Genomic DNA, 22,963 nt, shown 5'->3' with positions numbered 1-22,963 from the left:
CCTTTTTTTCCCCTCTTTTTTTTCCTCTTCTTGCTTGAATCTCTCCACAGTTTAAAAATGCATCTCCCAGCCCAGCTAATTAACAAGTTATGTCTTGTACACAAACAGTCATGTAAAAACTGTTTCTTGATGAATAACAGCACAGTCACTTCCCGGAGACATGACGTCAAAGTGAGGTTGCCGGGCAACCAGTGGATATGCTGCACAGAAGTGCTAGGCAGTTGGATGAACTTGTTTATCCAAAAAAATATTACAGCACGAAACTTCACCTAAAACTGTGAAAAGTCATTTTTACGTTTGTGTGTGTATTAACCAAAGAAGATACGTGTTAATTAGTAAGCTGTAGAGGTGCTGGTAGTTGTATTTTTTTTTACTTTGAACAGAGCCAAGCTAGCGGTTTCCCTGTGCCTCCAGTCTTTATGCTAAGCTAATGTGTGAGTTAAACATTGACATGGTTTTACTCCACATCTTTGGATGAAGGGGTTATTGATAATACTGATGAGAGTGAAGGGGACTTGACTCTCATCAGTATCATCAATAACCCCTTCATCGCCCGACAGAGCACAAATGGGAGATGGAGGAGTCCAGATTGGTTTACAGGAGGATATATGTTTAAAAGGAGGTGAAATGGAAGTGACAGAAGACATAGAGAAGTTTGTTGAGATGGTCGCAGCAGAGGGAAATGGATTTGTGGAAAAGTGCGTAGAGCAGGACTTGATTAAAAATGTGGAAAGAAAATGTGAGATGATCACAAAAGATAGGTCTGTGCTGGCAGAGGAGAATACGATTTTGGCTGAACAGAAGGAGGGGTCTGCAGAGGAAGAATAAGATGTGTAAAGAAATGTAAAGGGGGCAGTGAGGAAAGGGTCTACCAGGGTGACAGAGTGGAACCATCTCTGTACCTAATGCACATACACAAGAGTGGTATTGATCTTCTCATCTGACTCTCGGCAAGTAACCAAAATGTCAACTTTTAATTTACCCCTCACCAGATAGTTGCTATATCTCACTGTCACACAGACTCTGAGCCTGTCTGATCCTGGTTATCCCCTGGCTACATGTCTCCCCTCTGTGTTCACTGAGTATGTGTGAATAGGGAACAGGGCTGATGGGTGCTATGCACCTCGGCATTATATTGCCCCACTGATACCCTCCATGTCTGTTTTTGTTCACTAAATCCTCAACACACAACAGCATTGTAGCATCCAAAAAGAGTTTGTTATCCCACTGGCCAGACCGTTAATCCCTACTGCTGTTCACCCTGGTGTTGTGTTTGCAGTGAATCATTCCATCTGCACAAAACTGGCTTATAAATAATATTGCACTACTGTGAAGCCTGGAAAAGAGTTTCTATGGTAACCATATAGATCACCATAACAACCCACAGACCATCAGGTCTTGTTAACATAGTGTCATACAAAGGAGTGAAAGATCAGGAAAAATGCCCTTTTAAAATGTGTTTTTACATGTAGAAAAATGTGTTTTATTTACACACTTTGAATTGAATTTATGTCTAATATGAAGGTAATATTTCCTTTAAATATAATGTACATTTGTAGATATTAAGAAATGTATGGCATTCAACAGTATTCCTTTCAAAAAAACTAAATCCTGGAAATCTATACATTTGTCAACTTCTGCATTACAACATACATTTATATGTGTCTTGCAGATGTACAGGAACCAAGTTGGATGTTTCCTGGGAATAAGTGTTCAGAGGGCTAGAAAGCTCCAGTGTGAGGACTTCAGGGTCCAGTCTGCAACTATCTGCTTCAAACAACTGTCTTCACGTGAGAGGAGTCGACCCTTCTGACTTACGCATGAGCATGAAAAACTCACTTCCTGTCAATGAAAGGATCGGGGGGGGTTCTTACTTTCTGACTGGCGGTGGACACGTGGACATTGATTCTGCTTCCTCTTTTGTGTGAAACAATACGTGCCATCGGTCCACTGGTGTTGTGAGAGCTTTTTTAAGGAGCATCGTTTGTTGTGAAAACGATAAAAGACTCCATCGCTGACAACCACACAGGTGCAACTGTGACCAAAGATGGCACACTAGCTCAGTCCACATGGTGAGTGGAAAGAATGAAGTAGACACAATAACACACACAAAAATCTAATGGAACACTTCTGATCCAACTTTAACACTCGCCTTATAGTTTTTTCTTGAACCCATTGTTGTCAGGATGTAAATTGTTTTGGGATTTTCTTTCTTCCTTTTTAAAACTTAAACTAACACAAAAGCTTTTTTCTGTATATACAAGTACAATGTGTAAAATTCTTAACAAAGGGGGATAAGCTACTAGTTGAGAACACACTGAGGAGAGTGACCTTTTCAAGTGCTTTCAGAATTTATTGAAACGGTTCCACTTTTAAATATTTGAGTGTAACTTCACCGTTTCTTGTATAATTCATTATTAGAGCAGGTATAATGTTTGTACATGAAAAAAGCTGTTTTGATTTTAACAGGAAATTTCCAGAAAATCAAATTTCAGCAATTCCCAAAGTGGGAAAGGATCTAATCCTATAAAAAGCAGCCTTTCAGAGTACTCATATTTTCATGCATGCTGTTCACATTATTTTAAGTACAATTTTTACAAGTTTGCAAACACTGTATTCAAATGACAAATAAAACCCTTTATCTGTGTACACATATAGCCCTAACATTTGTCACCAATTTTATATTTTAAATTGAGAATGGATACCATCAAAACATTTATCATGTCGGGGTGAGGATGAAAAAAAGTTCTTTGGCTTCTTGAGGGTGTGATGTCTTGTCTGTAAAACCGGAGGGCAGCTTCTGCTACAAGAACGAAATAATCTGAATGTAAATGCTAGTAGGCTGGCTCGCTGTAAAATTATAACTGTATTGTCCGTATTGGCTATAAGGTGTAGGAATCTCTGTACACTGTTAGACTGTTTGTAATCATTTTAGCAGTGTCAATTTGGTTTTCTAATGGCTGCTGTGGTATTAGAGGAAAACTCGGGCATTTCATTTTGGAGTTTTTGGTGATGTATTTCCTTAAATTAAAACCTACTCACATTTGGACACATAAATACATTATTTGATTGTAGCTCTAAATAGCATATTGTATGACAAAACACTGGATGGTGAAAAACAATTATTTAAGCATTAAATAAATTGTGTTTAACTCTGAAACTGTGTGATCTTTTTAGGCTTGAGAGTCTGTATATGCAGTGTCGAATAGAATTGTTTTCACTAGCTCATTGGCAAAGATTTTACTTTACATTACATTAGGAATTATCTTTGTATTGGTTTTCATTAGATGCCCATGTAGTTCAAGTGTGGTGTTCTACTGGTGCGATGGCTCCGTATGCTGATGTCTATGCTGTGGACATGAAAACTATGTAAATTTTTTTTTTTTGGGAAGGGCGGGGGTTAAAGAAGTCAGGTAGGGTGCTGTACCACATCCCCTTATACTACTGTGTCAATCAGGGGGTAGAGGATCCTTTGATATGGTTGAACTATCAATTTTGTCAATTTTGTTTGATATGTGTTTTCACCTGAGCAGATTTTTGATGTACAATTCTTACTAACAGAGTGAAGCCATTGAAATGTAACTATTCTAGCACTTTGGTTATTCAAGGTCTTTTAGAGGCTATAGCAACAATGATGCCACCACAAATGTTTCAGACGTCTTTAAAAAAATCAACCTAAAAATTAAAAAAATTAAAATGCATTGATTTCGCAATACAATTGTTTCTGTCTTGTCTTTGTGTCATTGAACATTTTTTATTATGTAAGTGATGTTATAAGAGACACTGCTTCCAACCAAAGGTGCATCTCAAGTGCCCTTGAGCTAAAATCTCCAGGCCTGCTTGTTTCTGTGCTTCCCATGAGGATATTGCAGATTTCTGTTGAATAAGTGGCATTTATATAGCACATACAGTAGGGTTCTGGCCCAACGACACTTTGACATGTGGACAGAAGGAGTCAGGGATTGAACCACCAACCCTGATTAGTGCACAACCCATTCTACCTCCTGAGCCACAGCTGCCCCATGATAAATGATAAAACAGTTCCAACAAGTCTTGCCTCTCATATGTATGATTTGTTAACATTCCATAGGCCACTTTAAGTGGATATTTTATGCAGATGATACATTTGTTGTTACTGTGATACTTCTTACTAATAGTATATAATATATATAATAATAGTGGTAGTGTCCAACTGATCGCAGTAGAATGTTCTTAGATGTGAAACACAGTAGAGAAATGCTCTGCCACCTACTGATTATTATAGCAAATCCTCCCACATCCTCCTTAGATTATCCCTCTTTTCTGGTACTTTGATTAAACATAAGTAATACCATAGTCTGTGTAATTTTTTACAGTCACTTTTTTACAGGTTATAATACAAGACACACTTTAAGGCTCTTATTCAGCTCAAAGTGTGCTTTAGGGTATGGGCCAAAGTTGCCTATTTTGCTCAGTTAATCCAGTCTTGGATGGAGTTGATAAATATGTAGTAAAAATGTAGTAAATGTTCCAGTTTCACGCGAGGACGCATTGTGCTGTACTGGAGACATCCTGATGGTGGTGCTGTGCCGACATGCGTGAGCAAGGTCACACGGTGTACCATTCTGCTGCCTGCGCTTCTCAAACGCTGCAGCTGCCGTCTTCCTCCCTGCATCTCCACACTGTCGCACAGCCATGGCCGACAGCGCAAGCGAGAGCGACACTGACGGAGCGGGGAGCAGCTCGGCCACCCCGATGTCGTCCTCTGCTTCAAATTCTGGAAAACCGAGCATAGTCATTTCACAGTTTCGTTTGGAGGAACTGACGAACCGCCTGGCCTCCTTACAGCAAGAAAATAAAGTTCTTAAAATTGAGCTGGAGACGTTCAAACTCAAGTGCAAAGCCCTGCAGGAGGAGAATCGGGACCTCCGCAAAGCTAGCGTCACTATTGTGAGTAACGTTAACTAGCTAGCTAGCTAGATGCTATCCACTTATTATACTGCATTTGTCAGTAAGTTGGCTCCGACAGGTGTTGTTTTCCTGCTGCTAAATAGTCAATATACACAAATGTAACGTGTCACATTGAAATGTTATCTGCATTTGATCACTGCACTCTGGTGTTTTGCTAACGTTAGCTAGCTCTAACGTTACTAGCATCAGCTAGCTAGTTGGGTTCGTTGCTAATTTAGCCAGCGGGCTAACGTTTGCTAGGTGGTTGGGCAGCTAGCTAGCTAGTTTGCTTTGTTTTGTTTTGCGTCGCTAATCTTGGCTAACATTAGCTCACAGGGTAACGTTAACGTCAAATTAAAATAAGGTAAAAAAAAAAATTAGGTGGGCACCTCACCATGCAAGTTACTTAACGTTACTAATGTTAATCTGATAACTCTCTGTTAGACATTGTCACCACGTTATGCCCAACGATGATACGGTAACCGGGTGCAAATAAATAGCCCAGCAGCATTGGCATGGACCGATGCGTCATGTCTTCATGCGTTCATCTGTTGGATAGATGGGAAGTATGTAACGTTAGGCCAAACTTAGCGAGCTAGCTAAATGTCAGGCTCGTATGTTGGCAAGTCAGCCCCAGTGCATCCTGTCCACACTCTGTAAATGTGTGAGGTGAGGCTAGCTAGCTCTTTGCTTTCTATTGTCCCTGTCATTGTTCTTGAACAACTGACAAATTCTACTAGCTTGCAATACAGAATTTAGCTTTGAGGTCAGTGAAGAGCGAGGATGGAGAATTTGAGACTGGCGCTAACAAGGACATAGGTATCTTTATACTGTAATGGTAGCCATTGTAGCTGTCCCAACACATTTCCTTAGTGCCCCCATGTTTCACTCTTCCCCTCATTGTAAGTTACCCATTGCTGCCGTGGTTCTGCTCGACGCCCACTGCTACTACTATTAGTATTATTATTATAAGTCACTTCTATTATCTTTACTGTTACTTTAATTCCCACTGTTCATCATGTCATTCCATTATGCATACTTCTATAATTATTATTAGTCAAACTATATATATTTTTTACAGTGATTATAGTTAGGTATTATTGGGGTTGCTGTGCATCTCTCTCACCCCTCCCTCTCCCTAACTGGTCAAGGCAGATGGCTGTCCACCTAGAGCCAGGTTCTGTTCAAGTTTCTGCCTGTTAAAAGGAAGTTTTTCCTCATCCGTTGTAGCACCAAATGCAAGCTCTTAGGGGAATTGTTGGGTCTCTGTGGAATATAAATTGTGGTCTAGACCTACTGTCTATCTGTAAATTGTCCAGAGATAACTTCTGTTATAATTTCACACTATAATTAAATTGAATTACCATCTTGAGTCAGTAGGGGAAATGTAGCTTCCTCTTTGGCTGGCAGACTTCACTGCAGCAAATTTAGTTCGATTGGTGCGTGTGGTTGCAGTACGCCTGTATGCACGGTTGGTCGTTGGTCAATTTAATCAGGGTAAAATGTAAAAATCCAACAGTTTGATGTGCCAGACCTAAGAGTCTACATCACTCACATTTGCCCATGTCACTGTCTTTTATTTGTTTCTCTCCTGCAGCAAGCAAGAGCGGAGCAGGAGGAAGAATTTATCAGCAACACCTTGTTCAAGAAGATCCAGGCCCTCCAGAAGGAGAAGGAGACCTTGGCGGTCAACTATGAGAAGGAGGAGGAATTTCTCACCAATGAGCTGTCAAGGAAACTCATGCAAGTGAGTGATGGTAACAAGATAGGAAAATATTCATTTTTAACCTTTCTGGTTGGAGTTCTATAAACCAGGTACCATGGACAATTGCCTAACATCAGTTTGAACTTTTACTTTCCCCCTTATTGATGACAATCATTCAAATATCACTCAAGGTACAGAGATGGTTTCTTAATGCTCAATTATGCAAAGGTTGAGCTTGCTGGGTGGGTGTGTATGCACACAACCTCATGTATGAGTGTGCAGCAGCTATTGCATTATCATCAACTGTATTGGTACTTGCCCGAAGCCTGGAAAGGTTCAAGATGACTTCACTGCGGCTGCTAGCTTCTCTAAATTACTCTCCTCCCGTCTGTCGGCTATTTGGTTCAGTCTGTTTTCCACATCTTATTTTCCCGACTGCAGAGTGCACATCACACACACATGCTCTCACACTTTCAATGGCTAGCTGTAGGCTGACTAATGGTTTGTTGATGTGTAACAAAGTGGGAGTCTCGAATTAAAACATGCAAAAGCCTCAACAGCCCCTGCTTAAGGTCATACAGATGGACTCATTTGGGCTTTTTGTTATCTTGCCTACTCACTTAACATGAAACAGACTTGTGTCTGTCTCTGCCTGTAGACTTGGTGCTGACAAATGGCCTATAGTATACTATGTGTTATATTCTTGTTATGATTGAGCATATGTGGTCATTTATTTTACTGGGTGTGTAATTGCACTTGTGCAGAAGCACTTTTGTAAACAATTTAGTCTGACCTGTGTTTTCCCACCATTACTTTTGATGATTGACTTTTTACTTTCGTCGTCTAAAGTAGCCAAATAATGCAAGTGTCTCAGCAGGCATTTAAATGGATGCAAACCTTTCAGCACACTCTATGCCCTATACACTGATAATTTGGTACAGTGTAATTTGCGTCACCTCTTCTGATATGTGCCAATATTGGTTTGTCTTATTAGAGAGGAAGCTAATAAAAAAGATAGATGCCATAATGAAGGGAAAACCTTCACACAGTTCCCATTATGTACAGCATGTACAAACAAACTGTCTGCATGAAGATTCAAAATAACCCAAGTGGGAATAAATGCTCTCTGCAAGGTGTCCAAAGGCTAAAAAACTCTGGCATAGTTGCTACTCACCACACAGAACAGTGGGGTGGAGGCCTGTTATACAGTAGTGGTTGTTTTGGCTAAAGGGAGGCACATCACAACAATTCCTAAAATTGTTAGTGTGTTAATTCAAAGAAAAATGTCTGCACTGGATATGGCACAACTTGGTGACCTGTTAAAACCTTCAGCCAGGATTCTACATAGCTCTCAACTGTATGCATGCATTCATTGTAAGTTCAAACCAACTGCCTTCTTTTGAGTTGTCCTAGTTGTTTCTGTTAGGTGCATAATGGAAATTGTTATTTTTCCCTCTCCAGTCTTTTCCTATGAATTTGCATCCCTTTCCCTGTAATGAGTAATCGCTTATATAATTCATCACATAGCCATCCCATTTTGAATCAGTGCTGAGCCGCACCCTTTCTTTGTTTTGGTGAGCTGCCAAAGGCGGTTACTTTGGTTGCCAAGTCATTATTTTATGCCGTTTATTCCTCTGGGAAGTTTAACCATGAATCTGGTTAAATTGTTACATTGGCTTCCTTTTTTGTTATACTGTCAATGTGTAAGCTAAATGTGATGATCTGACACCAGTGTGTTTGTTCACTGTGGTCATTGAATAGTTTTTATGTGACTCATGAGTCTCTTCTTGTGCTCTTTCCCCTCTCCCTTCTTTCTAATCTGACTCATCCTCCTCCTCTTCTTTTCCTTTGTCCATCCACTGTCTTCCCCTTTTCCATCCTAGCTCCAGCACGAGAAGGCAGAGTTGGAGCAGCACTTGGAGCAGGAGCAGGAGTTCCAGGTTAACAAGCTCATGAAAAAGATCAAAAAGATGGAGAATGAAACCATCTCAAAGCAGCTAACCCTGGAACAGGTATGCTTATCTCGGTAGAGCAAGAAGATTTCAGCATCCAGTGTAGAACAACGTATCCCTGAACTTGTGTGTCCAGGTGTTTTAGTGTGAGACGCCAACATTTCACCATCCTTAATTCTTCCCACTAAATTTGTTAGCTGGTTAGAACATTTTAGTCGGTGGCAGAGTCGATCCTGTGTGTGCCAAAGCCACTGCATAATGTTTCTACGCTCAGATGACAGGACAGCTGTGCATGCATGCAGTCATTGTTGCTGCTCACTCATGAATGTATATATGTCAGAGTGATCCTTGTGTAATGCTGCTGTACATTTTTTCCACGACTGTGTAATCAAATGAATGTTTACCAAAAATGTGGCTTAACTTCACCACAAAAACACCAATAACCAGCTTATTTTAGCTTTAGGGTAATTTTTTTTCTATCAGTTGGCAATTAAGAAATCTAGTCTATTCTGCATTGACTTTTTTTCTTTCACTGTGGCCCATTCACAAGCCGACATAAAGACTGTAGCTCTGTGAAAGAGAAGCTTTTCTGCTCAGAGACCTTGGGTTTTTCCGTACAGTGTATTTGTGTGTTGTCCTTTGAAATTTTTCAACGTCAAGGTTTTTCTATCTCTGAACGTCCCTCTCCACTCTTAACTTTTATTCTGTAGTTGAGGCGGGAGAAGATCGACCTTGAGAACACATTAGAGCAGGAACAAGAAGCCCTGGTCAACAGACTGTGGAAACGCATGGACAAACTGGAGGCTGAGAAAAGGTGTGGAGTGATCATATTATGTTTTAACCATTTCAGTATCTAGAGACGATGGCCATTTTAGAATCTGCCTCTTGCGGCCCTGGATTAATAGCTTGTTTTCCACAACATCTTGTGGCTTTCATCAGTGGATCATCTGTTGATCTTAAAAAAGCTAATAGTTTAAGAACTAGTTAGAAGTATGAAACCTGATGGTTTGGCTGAGACGTCTATGTGTAAAACTACTGACATTACACTTAAATTCTTAACCCTGTTAAATGTACCATCACTGCACATTTAACAGGTTTTAATACTAGGATTTTGATATGTATTGCTTATTTTGTGTGCTTTGATTTGTTTGTAACATAAAATGTAGTAAAAGTTAATATCGCCTCATTTTTTTGAAATGGGGAAACATAAACAGAATAATGCTTTTGTTTAAGTATACACCATATGGTTTGCCCCCTTTCTGTCTGACAGACGCACACACATTCACAGGCACATACAAAATGCCGGCCTGTCACCAAAAACAAGTGACTCAGGCAGCTCCGCTTATGATGCAGAGTCAAATTACCAATAATCGACCAACAGTAGCTGTCTTAATTTTTAGATTACACATTTTCAGGGTTATGTTTTTAGAAGAGTTCATTTGAATAGGTTGAATTATATTTGTCAGTCATTTAAAATCAGAGCTAAATTAAATCAGACGATGCATCAAATGAGGAAAAGTTGAAAAGATTTTTCATTTTTGAGAATTAAGTAAATTGTCTAATATTCAGCCACTAGACTTTTATCAAGTCTTATGTAAAAGCTAGGGGATCTCAAATAGATTTTATTTTAAAAAGCTTCTCATCATGCCCATCATTTCTGTTGATGAATTTAATCACTGTTTTCTTTGTTTTCTAAACTAGAATCCTTCAGGAGAAGTTGGACCAGCCCGTGTCAGCTCCTCCATCCCCAAGAGACGTTTCCATGGAGATAGACTCACCAGAGAACATGATGCGGCATATCCGTTTCCTGAAGAATGAGGTGGAGAGGCTTAAGAAAAGCCTGCGCACCACTGAGCTGCAGCGTAAGTGACCTCTCAACTTGTCTCATGATCCAAGGGAGTGTGGGCTCTGAGGGGGCAGATGCCCTCAAGTGTTGATTGAGGATGTGATTGGTAAAACTGGTCCTCTGATAAGCTATGATGGTCAAATTTCATCCTACAACCAGGCATGTTTTTATTTTTATTTTATTTATTTATTTTTTCCATAGACCAGAAAAAAACGGATACTTTCTGGCCTTGTGTGACACAGTTTACCTACTCCTTGTGATTTACTGGTCACATTACACCTGGTGATACTTTAGGGGATATAAAGAAGTAGAACTGCACAGTGGTTAACAAGCCTCATTTCCCCCATTTCTTCTTCTTGAAAGCATCTTTGAACATCTGAGATGGGCCAGAGAGTTTATTTTGTTAGATTTTTTTGGTTAAATGCCCATCCGTAGAAAGATGTGACCTAAAAATCAGAGACAAAGATAATGTGCCATACCAGCTCTAGCGTGTACTATATATATTACATGCATTAATACTGCATGGAAAAACAAGCAGGTATCGTTTTTAAGAAGTGTCCTTGGTGCATTCAAGGACACCTTTTAAGGACTTTTGTAAAATTGTATCTTGTGCATTGAAGGGCACTCCAATATCTGAGACTTTTATAAGAGCTACCTTTTTAATAATGCATAAAAAAACCACATTCATGGTATGCTTATGACATATCTGCATACTTTATTATTTAATTTTTTTATTAATCTGACAGTGCAGCCAGTTAATGAAAAATGTTATTTGGTAAGAGACTCTTACTCTAACCTATGATACCTGGGTGTGTTGAAAACTAATGCACCGAGATGGAATTGTCAAAACGGTCACAATGTTATTTTATCTTAGATATGCTGATAAGATTTTCATACATTTTAAAATAGAAACAATCTGCCATGAAGTTATTAAATACTTTTTTATAAAAACCGGTATCCAGTGATTTAAGTAATCTGTATTGCGTTCTGTTTTTTTATATTGTTGCTTGTGACATTACAATGAAATGATATGGTAGACATTTTGTCGTTATAGTAGATCAGGCAGATATGGCCAATTTTAACAGACAAATACGCATCCAGCTTGTCTTAATACTTATTTTCATAACTTGATAAAAATGTAATGCAGGGTTATGTTTAATTTGGTCTCTGAAAGCCTGTAACTCTGTGTACACACATACATAACACCAAACTATCTCCCAGTATCTCTCTTCATGGACATGTCACTTATCAGTCCCACCCATTTAGTTAGGGTCACTGCATTATCAACTGTGTTTGCATATTGCAATGTTTTATGGGTTCTACTAAAGCACATAGGGTGTGAACAAAATAGCAGAAGCGTCTTACAGTACAACAGCACAGCAGCAATCTCTATTTTGTTAAAGTTAATAACACTTGTGTGTTGTTCAGACAATGAGAAGTGTTGATTCAGCTTGATTATATCGTAGAGAAATGACTTAACACAGATTACTCTGAACACATGTCTGGTGTCTCTCAGCATTATTCTGTCTATGCTTTGTTTTTGCCACTAGAGGGAGCTATCAGTCCAACCTTTAACATGTTCTGAGAAGATGAGTCAAGTAGCAAGACAGTATAGCTGCTAAAACAAAATAGGACGTTGCTTACCTTTTGAGCCATTGTGTTTGTAAGGATTGGCATTGACCCTTTCGTATTATTTTTTGAAACAGAATTTTGTAAAGAAATGGTCTTTGATGGGGATTATATATATGTGCACAGTTTTTAGACAAAAGCCTTTCATTTCCATTTCCTCACAAATGGAACAATTTTAACATTAATGCAGTAGTTGTTCATATTGATATACAGTGGCCGAATGTGATCTTGACAATATCTCAGCTGATGTCATTTGTTCTCTGTGTCCCCTCCCAGACACAGAGAAGCGTGCCCAGTACATAGAGGAGGAGCGACACATGCGGGAGGAGAACATCCGGCTGCAGAGAAAGCTTCAGAGAGAAATGGAGCGCAGGGAGGCCCTGTGCAGACAACTGTCAGAGAGTGAATCCAGTCTGGAGATGGACGATGAGAGGTAGAGGATGGGACACACGACTGGACAGACTATCAAAGAGAGAGAGAGACTTAGTAAATGGCGTGGCGTGTGTACTGGAGAGGCATTTGGCTAAATTGAGCACTTTTAAACACCAACTTCAGTGTTTCCTCTATGTTGATATTACCGCGGCGGCCCCCACAGTAAAATTTCTGCCACCATGATATCAGAAATAGGGCAGACGCACAACAGGGTATGCGCTATGTACACCACCGCTCCTTCAGCTGTTTATGAAAAGTCACAAAGTCATAATTACACAACTGCAGAGCCGGGTGCTCTACTGAAGTCATCTGCTCTCTATCCCCTAGGGTGAGCAACTGGAACAGTGACAGGACGTCATCACTCGAAAAGTCATGGCAACCAAATAAACGGGGCGAGTACTACTTGTCACTCAATCTTAGGCAAAGTGACGAACAGCAACGAAAGCCGCAACATGAAATCCGCGCTCAAGCGGCTCCCGTGAATTATGACAGCTACAGTTTATTGGAAAATAGCATTGTGGACACTGAATTTGATGAATTTACGGTTTATCAGACCCCAGATGAGACAAGAAGCTAACGTTAGCGAACGCTGCGGTAACTGTCCCTCTCCGTGTGTTCCTCTGACACTCTGTAACTGTTAACATTACGGTTTTAAAACCGATTTCTAGGTTAGTGGGGGTGCATACCGCTCAAAACCAACATGAAAGACGTAGCTAGTAATGTTCACTCAGCGTTTTGTTTTGTCGCCTATTTGCTGGATGGTTTCAAGGTAACGGTCGGTAGCGGAACATTAGCAGATAAGCCCATACTTTTTTTGACGTTTAAACCCCCCCCCCCCTGCCGGGGGAAGAAAATTTGTAGAGGAAACACTGAACTTTAAGTAGCTATAAAGGAGCTTTTCAACTTGCCTATCAAGCTCCATGAAGAAGATTCAAGGAAGATTGCTATTTTGGACTACAAAAAAATTTTGGTCTGGTCATGTCATCCTCTCAGGTACTTCAACGAGATGTCTGCACAGGGCTTGAGAGCAAGGACTGTGTCCAGCCCGATCCCCTACACCCCTTCCCCCAGCTCCAGCCGACCCATATCTCCTGGTAGGTACATTGAAGGTGGCCACTGTCCAGGAAATACAGCAGTGAACAAGTTATATTGCATCAAAGAGAATGGTCAAGACAACAATATAAAGGACCTTTGGTATCAATTATTATATGACCTGTTAGCAGAAAAAGAAAGCTTGACATTGTCATCTGTCATATCTAGTTTCAAATCTGGAACAAACAATCATTGATAAGTTGAAGTCTTTTAAAGGTCAGTGAAACCATAAATAAATAAAAATGATTGCCCTCATTCTCTGTTCAATCAAATCTGAGAGCATCTGCAGCCCTTGTTTCTGTGGAGATCAGGTGGATCATAAAATGTCATCATGCTTGCATAAGAAATGCTTGCCTACCAAATTTATTTTTCTGAAAAAGATTTACGGAAGGAAATGATTGTGTGTAAAAATTCAGTATTTAATTGGAGTCAGCTGCTGAATTATTAAACAAATGACAAAAACAAAGCTGAAGAAATTCCTTGAAAAAGGATTTACAAGAAACAATTGGGCTCCTGGTGTTTATATCACTACAGTTAATGAGTTGTTTGAAGTTTGCAACAAAGGTGGGTTATTATTATTGAGTGACTGAGCTTGTGTGAGAGAGCATAAGAAAATTAGTAAGGGAAGAGCACATCAAAATGTATACATTTCTGCTATTGAAAGGCATTTTTGGTAAACCAAAACCCCAATCTCCCATACTGTACTAGTATTTAGGCTACGCCCTAGATGTCTTTGAATATCACTTTCTTAATGCAGAGGAAAGTAGAGTCATTCCTGAACCATGTTTGGTGTGATTCAGTGATTTGGGATATCAGATTACAGCCTAAATAGTTGCCCAAAGATAAGACAGACCTCAGGTGCCAGAGCACTGCTGGTTTTTGTGTTCTGTAATTCTAGGTCTAAGTTATCCTGTAACAGATGTTAAGTAGAGAAATAGCAGTACTTTAATTTCAACAATCAGAGTTGAACTTGTAGTTAAATGGAATGACTGACTGGGAACAAAAGTTAATACAGTATGTGCAACTTCCTCTTTGTCTGTCTTCCCGTCTCTCTCACAGGTCTCTCATATGGCAGCCACACAGTGGGCTTCACTCCTCCAGCTACACTGTCTAGAGCTGCCATTTCCCACTACAACACCCCCGCCCTGCACGTCCACGGAAGCTCCTCTCACGCTGTAGCGGTAAGTAACATCCACCCAAATTGTGAGTGTTTTCAGTTTCTGTTCAAATTTGAAAATACAGGTAAGAAATCAACAAGAATAGTAGAAAACAAAAGCTATTGTAAAATTGCTTTCATTTTACTAGGGATGTAAAGCAAAATGCTTTCCAAGTAAATAGAAATGATACAAACATTTAATGACAAGAAGTTAGATTTTAATCATTACCGCAGGCACATTAAGGAGGGAACTTTGGACTTTTTGACTGTGTCAGTATGATATTTGCACAACATTTACTGAGAGAGATGTTACGCTTTTGGTTGGTTATGTTAATGTTTGTCAAAATGGCCTCAAACTTGGTACACAGTATTGATGTTCAACAATAAATGAGAACATTCCACCAGAACACAATATTCACTGCCTTTTCTTTTGTTATATTTTGACTATTAGTTTGAATATCAAGGCCAGTTTTGTTGCTAATGCTGTTCAGTCTGTCAGTATTGTGACAGTTTTATTACTGTACTTAGCACATTGGATTTGAAAATAAACTATGATTATGAGGTTAACTGGCTAAAAAAGGCTTACAAGTCCTACACTGTTCAACCGACATTGGTGTAAACATTTGCACATCTCAGACTAAAATACAAATCACACAAAATAGCCCACTCTTACATTTATACTAGGAGAACATACCATAGGTCCATACATGTCCGAAGGTCTGGTCCAATGTGCATTATGTTTTTTAATAATCTACACTATCTGAATCAACACACCTTATCTGTGTTACACATATTTCTTGTTTCTTCTACTTATCTTTCATATTTTTATTAAGATTTTAGACCAGGGTCATTGTCGGTTAAAGCCTCTTTCCTAGCCAACCAATGTGTCTTTAGTTTGAGTTTTGACTGACAACGTACATCAACTGTGTGTCAAATAAGGTCATATCAGTCAGCATGACTTAAAGTTTGTGTGTGCTGATTTGCCTCGTCTTACTAGTAATATTTCTTAATATATTGCTGTTAGTTTAGATGATTTATGAAAGAATCTCAACTAAAAATTTCATGAAGATTAATTTGGTTTCAAGATGCTTTCTAAACTAATGAGCCTGAATGTTGACAGAATTATTCAAGGCACAAGCGCAAAATATATTTAGTGGAAGATGGCAGTGGGTTTGGATTTTAATGTCTAGGTGCACTCTTCCAAGAGTAAATGCAATATGTTTATAGAATATTATAAAGCCTATGTGTCACACTTTTTAAGGTCTTTCTTTGTTTCTTACAACACACTTTGTATGTTGTATATGTGTGTGTATGTTATGTATTTATATGTGTGTGTGTGTGTGTGTGTGTTTTTATTATATATGTATCTTTATTATATTATATATATATATTATATGTATGTATATATATATTATATATTATATATATATATATATATATGTATTATATATATATGTATATTATATATGTGTTATATATATATAGTTGTATTTTATGTGTTTTATATATATTGTTTTTTTTTTTTATTATTTTTTTTTTTTTGTATATATCTTTCTCTCTCTCTCTCTCTTTCTCTCTTTTTTTCTCTCTCTTTTTTTCTCTCTCTCTCTTTTTTTTTTTTTTTTTTCTCTCTCTTTTTTTTTTTCTCCTCTTTTCTTCTTTTTTTTTTTTTTTTTTTTTTTTTTTTTTTTTTTTTTTTTTTTTTTTTTTTTTTTCTTTTTTTTTTCTCTTTTTTTTTTTTTCTCTTCTCTTTCTTTCTTTCTCTTCTCTTTTTTTTTTTTTTTTTATTGTGTGTGTTTTTTGTGTGTTATATTATTGTGTATTTATTGTATTGTGTGTATATATATATGTATATGTGTGTATATTTATATGTATGTGTGTGTATATATATATGTGTATATGTGTGTGTGTATATATATATATATGTATATGTGTATATGTATATGTGTGTATGTATATATATATATATGTATATGTGTGTGTATATATATACACATATATATATACACATATATATATATATGTATATGTGTATATATATATATATGTGTGTGTGTATATATGTGTGTGTATATGTATGTGTATATATATATATATATATGTATATATGTATATGTGTATATATATGTGTATGTATATATATGTATATGTGTGTATATATGTGTGTATGTATGTATATGTGTATATATGTGCATATATGTGCGCCAGGGAGGTTTGTTTCTGCTAGTCATCCACAACGTACTGCTGCATCGCGTGTGAGTGGCCCGAGGTCCAAATCACAGAACATGAATGCTTCAATTGTGCTAAAAAAAATAAATGGTGGTGTTAAAAGTAGGGCTGGGTATCTCCAATGATTTCCTGATTAGATTCATAAGGTCCCGATTCTATTACCTTCCGGATTCGATATCAATTAGATTAGGAAAATTTCAGTTACAATACCAATTTAGCATGGATATAGAAGACTTTTCTCAGAAAACTTCTGCTGTTAATTGTACAAGCAAGAGGTAACGCTCAAATATATTTTTTTTATAATGCACCAGGTTACTGTTTACATTAACCCCCAAAAGTTTGTTTGAATCACTTTTTACCTAACAGTACTACCATGACAGTCATTGAAAAGACATATTTAAAATATCGATTTCGGGATTTTATTAATCAATAGCAGATCACTCAAACAAAGATTGATTTTAATTGGAGAATTGATTATTTTAACCCAGCCTTAGTTAAAAGGAATTTTTGTTAACTGCATTAATATTGACAGCCCTATTTATTGTCTGCAGTATACAGTTGATGTATCAGTTGTATTGGATAGGTTTTTAGTTGGTACATATACTACATAGTAGTAGAATCCTCTATGGCACAGCTCTTCTGCATCTGCTGTACCATTACTCCAGAGTTATAAAATGTCTCTTTCACACGGCCAGCGTGGTACTGTTCAGGACGCTGTGTCCTGAGTCACGATTGAAACTGACACCTCTGACTAAGTCATTAACCATATGCTAAGTGTATCAAGATACATGACTTATTATGAACTGGTTTACGGCCACACCACATGTAGCTGGCCGCTTTAGTTTGGTCAGCACCCTTTTACAGAAGTTTGTTTAAAAAAAATATATAACTTTTGACCAAACTACCCTGCAGTAGCAGCATTTATAAGGTTAAAGTTCAAGACATGACGGTATATTTGTGTACAGACAGCTGAAGGAATGTATTCACTTAAGGAATATTTCAGTTTTTATGCTTTTAATGCTTTAATCCCTTTCAGTGCAGCCTATTCCTTCCATACTTGAACCTTTTTCCCACTGTTCCATGCGCTTGTTGTAATCTCTTTTTTTTTTTCTCCCTCTTTGGTATTTTACATCCATTAATTTTCTCTTGATGCTTGTGGATGGTAATGTCCACATCTCCCATCACCGCTCAGCCCACCCAGGAGTTTTAACAAGGAAATAACTATCTGGGAGATCAGAACCTCCAGACAATTTTTTTTTTTTTTTTTCCTCTAAACCTCTTTTTTTTCTTTCCATTCCTCTGTCTGGAATTGCAGTTTTCAGGTCATGACCAAAACAAGTCATGATCAAACATATCTTCCTGTTGTATTCGCCTAAAAAAACAAAAAACCCATATGAGAATATCTTTGCATGATGTTGGTTGGACTGACTTTCTCAAACACCTCAAGCGTGATTTATGGTTCTGCGGAGACTCCACACAGAGCTTTTGCCGTAGCCTATGTAAGTGGCCTGAAGTTTATACTTGTGCGTTGGTGTGTGCCTCAAGCTGGCGTGCGTGTATGGGGAGTGCGTGGTAGAGCGAGGGAGAAGTGAGAGAGTCACACTGATTAGCTTCGGAGCGAGTAGCGACTCTAGAGTCATAGTGAGAGTAACAAAGTGTCTCCCCTGTGTTTTCTGACCACGGTGGAAAATCTGTAGCAGGAAAAGTTAACCCTCTCCTTGATTTCATGTTATTTATGGAGAAGGAGAACCAGGAATGCATTGATATATATATATATATATATATATATATATATATATATATATATATATATATATATATATATAGGACCAATAGATCCCGTTGCTCTGGACGGAGACCAGTGAAGGCTATTAGAAGCACTTTTCCGGTGATACCTTGCTTTACTGCGCAGCCTCCAACTGACGGAGACAACGTAAATGTGACGTGAGCAACGTGTCTGAAAGTTGGAAGTCTTCTGGTAGCTGTGCCAAGAGAAATCTCAATCATTCCCAATCTTACAGAGACGGAGAGTGTAGGTATATGTAAGGAGATAACATAAGCACAGGCTAATTATTGCTAACTAACATGCTAGTTAACATTAGCAATTAAACCTAAACAGCTAATGTAAGTGAAACTGCCTGCAAGCTTCTCCTGTACTATACGGTAATTCCTCTACTGTGCGACAGTAAGTCACTTGGTTATGACACAATCGTTAGCCTATTTTTACAAAAACGTCTGCTACGGAGCCATAACGTGAGGTACAAGGTAATGGAGCCTTTTATACATTGTCGTGTTTCTTTAGAACGAAACAATGGACAAATAGTCTTTAAATGCTTCAGATGTAAAGTTATTCGCAGTCAAGTGACGTAAAAAAAAAAATGGCGGTCAGTGGAATGCTAACAGGAGGTGATACCTTTGTAGCAACAAAATGGCGCCATCGGAGGTTCGAGTTCTGAAGCGAAGCTTACCCCCTTGGGGAAATGCAACGCTGCCAAGCCATGACATGTGTCGCTGCGACGTGTACATTATTTAAGAGGTGCTCGTCAGGCTACGGTGTAGGGTCGGAGTCTCGCAGTCTTCGAGTCTTACGCAGAAGCATAAATTATGCTTCAGTCTGCCACAAACTGCTTAAAATGCTGCTGTGGTTGAGTTATATAAGTTAAGGCATACTTATTGATATTTCTCTCTCTCTCTCTCTCTCTCTCTCTCTCTCTCTCTCTCTCTCTCTCTCTCTCTCAAACAGAGGCCCTCACCAAGAAGAAGCACCAGCCCCGACAAATTCAAACGTCCAACGCCCCCACCCTCCCCCAACACGCACTCAGGGGCCCAGCAGGCTCAGCCTCCGCTACCCCCACCAGCTCAGCCCATGGTCCAGTCCATGTCCTCCCCGGCAGCTATGTCGCAGCACGCAGCACAGCAGCCTCCCTCCCAGCCTTAACGCAACACAGTTTTTGTCTTTGCGCGTGAGCGCGCCCACTGAATGCCACGACGCTACCGCAACAGCAGCTTCCATCATTACCAGCTCTGGAACTCAAGTTTCCTACTCTGTAACAACTCCACAAAAGAAGCAGCTTAAAAAGTTTTTGAGGGGAAAGAAACAAGAGGGCGGCTCACCCTCCATGAAGCTAGCCGGCTACCAAATCCACACGTGGCGTTACTTAACTACCCTTAAAAGGAATAGATGGACTGAAAAATAAAATCGCTTCTGAGATTTGTAGGCCAATTATCTGTTCCACCTTTTGTCTTGTACATGTTTTGTTTTTTCTTTGCTTGGGACTTAGCTGGTTGGAATTGATGTTGTGGCGCTTCTAAGATAGCACAAACAGCACATACAGTATGTTTCATGGTGGTGTTTTCCGATAGGTTGGATGTTTGGATCAGTGGATGGATGTATGGCTAGAGAAATGGACTGATAGATGGATGTGGTTGATTCTTTTCATGCCTATAATATGACACTTGATTGCAGTAAAGTACTTCACTCCGGCTCACCTCGCCCTCTGTCTCTGTAGCAGTGTCAACAAGTCACCCCCACCCCAAGCTTAACACAGCTTTGATTAGGTCAACAAGAAGTATCCTAGAAGACTGCTTGGAGTTTCTCTATAATAGGGCATTGATCAAACCGAGCTCGCGCCACAGTTATTTTAGTTCCTGAAAGCATTCAAGGCTCTGCTGCTCTTCAGCTAAAATTAAAAGGAAAAAAAAGCATCAAGTAGGATGGACACTGGTACATAAACCACAGAAAGTGTCGCCTTTTGAGGTGTTTGAAAATGTAGTCTGAGGTGTTAAACTTAGTCATGTACTCAGTCTCTTCTTTGCTCTTCTCTCTCTCTGGTGTATTTCTGAAAGCTTCTATCATCCTTGTGGATATTCCTCATCAGAAAAAGGAAAAAATCATAATGCTCTTTACACTAAATATACATACTGCTAAAACATTCTAAATGAATGGTACTGTTGAACTAAATTTCTATGTATGATTAAAGCTCTTGAGATGACGACTTCTGTTTTTATTTGTCATTTTATGGACTGCATTTGCCAATCATTTGTAAAGTTAGACATTGATAAGCATGGTTTGTAGACTTCAGAACAGTTTCAAATAACAATCGGTCTATTCTTTAGGATAATGTTTTCCCTGACAGGAGACTGATTTGATGCACACTCTGAATTTGGCAGATCCTAGGTGCACAGTTCTGGATTGGATTGATCTTTTTCTGTATTAGCTTGAATGTTTCCTTCATGAGGTCCCAACAAACCCCCAGAGTAGTTGATGGGAAAACCTTTGTGCCTTTAAATAAATCTGCACCATCAAAGCTCACACACTAATGTAAGCGTAATGGAAAGCTGCATTTCCCATATTAAATTGATGTCTTAGGCTCTACACTTCAACACTGGTAAGATTTAATGTTCCGTCGTACCATGATTTTTGACCTTGTAATGGCTCACTGAAATAGTAGACTGTCATAAAATTTGGCAATCATTTTCAGTGTCCTTTGAGTTAGCAACCAGTTTCATATTTGGATTTTATATTAATAATTCAGTTCAATTTAACACACAAAAAGTGTATTTTGCTCTTGTTTCCTACTTTCAGGCCAGGACCACATCAAGTTGACTCCTGTCTGTTGCCAGGGCTGACTGCATGGCGTATGTCTGTACTGAATCTTGTATAGTGATTTTTCAGGATGCTGAAACACAACAAACAACACAACATTAAAATGAAATTCTATATCACTGGGTATGCTAAACAAAAACCTGCCTTTTACCCATGTTCATAGCCTATTATGTAAATCAATCCAGTTTTTGTTGAGTTATTTTAGTCTGGACCTAACTGGTGGACCGATAAAGACAAACATACCCATATTTAAAAAAAAAAAAAACTGAAATATAGAATCCGCTTTCTTTTGATGTTGATCTATTCTACCTATTGTAACATCATGTGATAAGCCTCTTACACACAGCAGTTCCATGGACTGGATTCTGTTCCAGTGTGTAACTTTAATGTCTTAGTCAACATGGTTTTGTGTGGTTCTAACTGGCTGAAGATCAGAAGATTGTTTTCCATATCAACCATTCCAGGATCATTTAACATGGTCAACTTTTGTAATGTGGGTGCAACAACCTGTGGTGGGAGGGAAATTGGGCACCGCATTAGGCTTCCATTAGGTCTCTACAGGTAACTGTAGCTCATTCACACATAGGGTCGGTTCAAACTCGCCAGAATCAAAATACACACCCCATCATAAGAGCGACATAAGTATATCTTTGTCGAAAGACTTGCTGAGCGTTGTGATACAACTTAAGTGTACCCTATGTTTTTCTTCCATGTTACTGTGCTCTCTGTTGCTGCTGAGGCCAGCAACCTGATCTTATCCAAGCAGGAATCTGGACTGGAGGCTCAGGGTGGCCATGCTGGGTGCTAAAGTGGCTTTTGACCTCTGAAGCTTCGTTGAGCTGGGCAACCGAAACCAGGAGACATTTATCCCGACTGCAGGGTGGCTCCTTGTTTACACCTGCCAAGCCTCTTATGGAAAAGAACAGCAGGCTTCTGCATATCATGTGTCAAAAAAGTGGTAGAGATAAAGAAAATAACTTTAAAATGTCAATATCAGGCCATCTTAGATAAAACTGCTGGGAAATGTGAGTATGAGTACTATGAGCTCTGCGACTAGGACGCAACGCACAAGCGATAAATATGTTTATATGGGACTTTGTTCTTAACAAGATGTTTTCATATTTGCCCTTTAAATGTTCATATTGACTAGTAATCTATTTTACAAGGGTTGACATGTGATGGTGTTGAACCTTACTACCATTGTAATATATTGGTTTAATTGTCCCATAAATTGCATGATTGTGGAAAACTCCCTGCTGGACTGACGAGCTGACGTCACTCCTTGGACTCACGCATTTGCGCACATGCGCAATTCAGCCATTTCCTTTTGTAGTTCGCTGCAGACACGAGTACAGCTGCTCCTGAAGTTGCACGTTGCTTATATAAC

At 38.8% G+C, this 22,963-nt stretch overlaps 2 protein-coding genes across 2 annotated transcripts in view; both read left to right on the top strand.

The window, feature by feature from the left end:
* LOC120548254 (ankyrin-3-like) overlaps nt 1–3,713 on the top strand; it is a 100,142-nt gene extending 96,429 nt beyond the window's left edge. The window contains 1 exon segment of the mRNA XM_039784373.1: nt 1,673–3,713. The gene's annotated coding sequence lies outside the window, so the exon portion shown is untranslated.
* An 879-nt stretch (nt 3,714–4,592) lies between these two features.
* Nucleotides 4,593–20,965, top strand: LOC120547763 (coiled-coil domain-containing protein 6-like). The gene is made up of 9 exons (XM_039783422.1): nt 4,593–4,929; nt 6,527–6,676; nt 8,518–8,646; nt 9,297–9,400; nt 10,288–10,448; nt 12,338–12,494; nt 13,487–13,587; nt 14,645–14,766; nt 19,714–20,965. The coding sequence occupies exons 1-9, from the start codon at nt 4,675–4,677 to the stop codon at nt 19,906–19,908; spliced, it is 1,374 nt and encodes a 457-aa protein (XP_039639356.1). The 5' UTR covers nt 4,593–4,674; the 3' UTR covers nt 19,909–20,965.
* Nucleotides 20,966–22,963: the final 1,998 nt, after the last annotated feature.

Source organism: Perca fluviatilis, chromosome 19, assembly GCF_010015445.1.
Source record: "Perca fluviatilis chromosome 19, GENO_Pfluv_1.0, whole genome shotgun sequence".
In the NCBI taxonomy this organism is placed as follows: domain Eukaryota; kingdom Metazoa; phylum Chordata; class Actinopteri; order Perciformes; family Percidae; genus Perca; species Perca fluviatilis.
The sequence above is the reverse complement of the archived record's forward strand: the minus strand, read 5'-3'. Positions and strand labels throughout refer to the sequence as shown.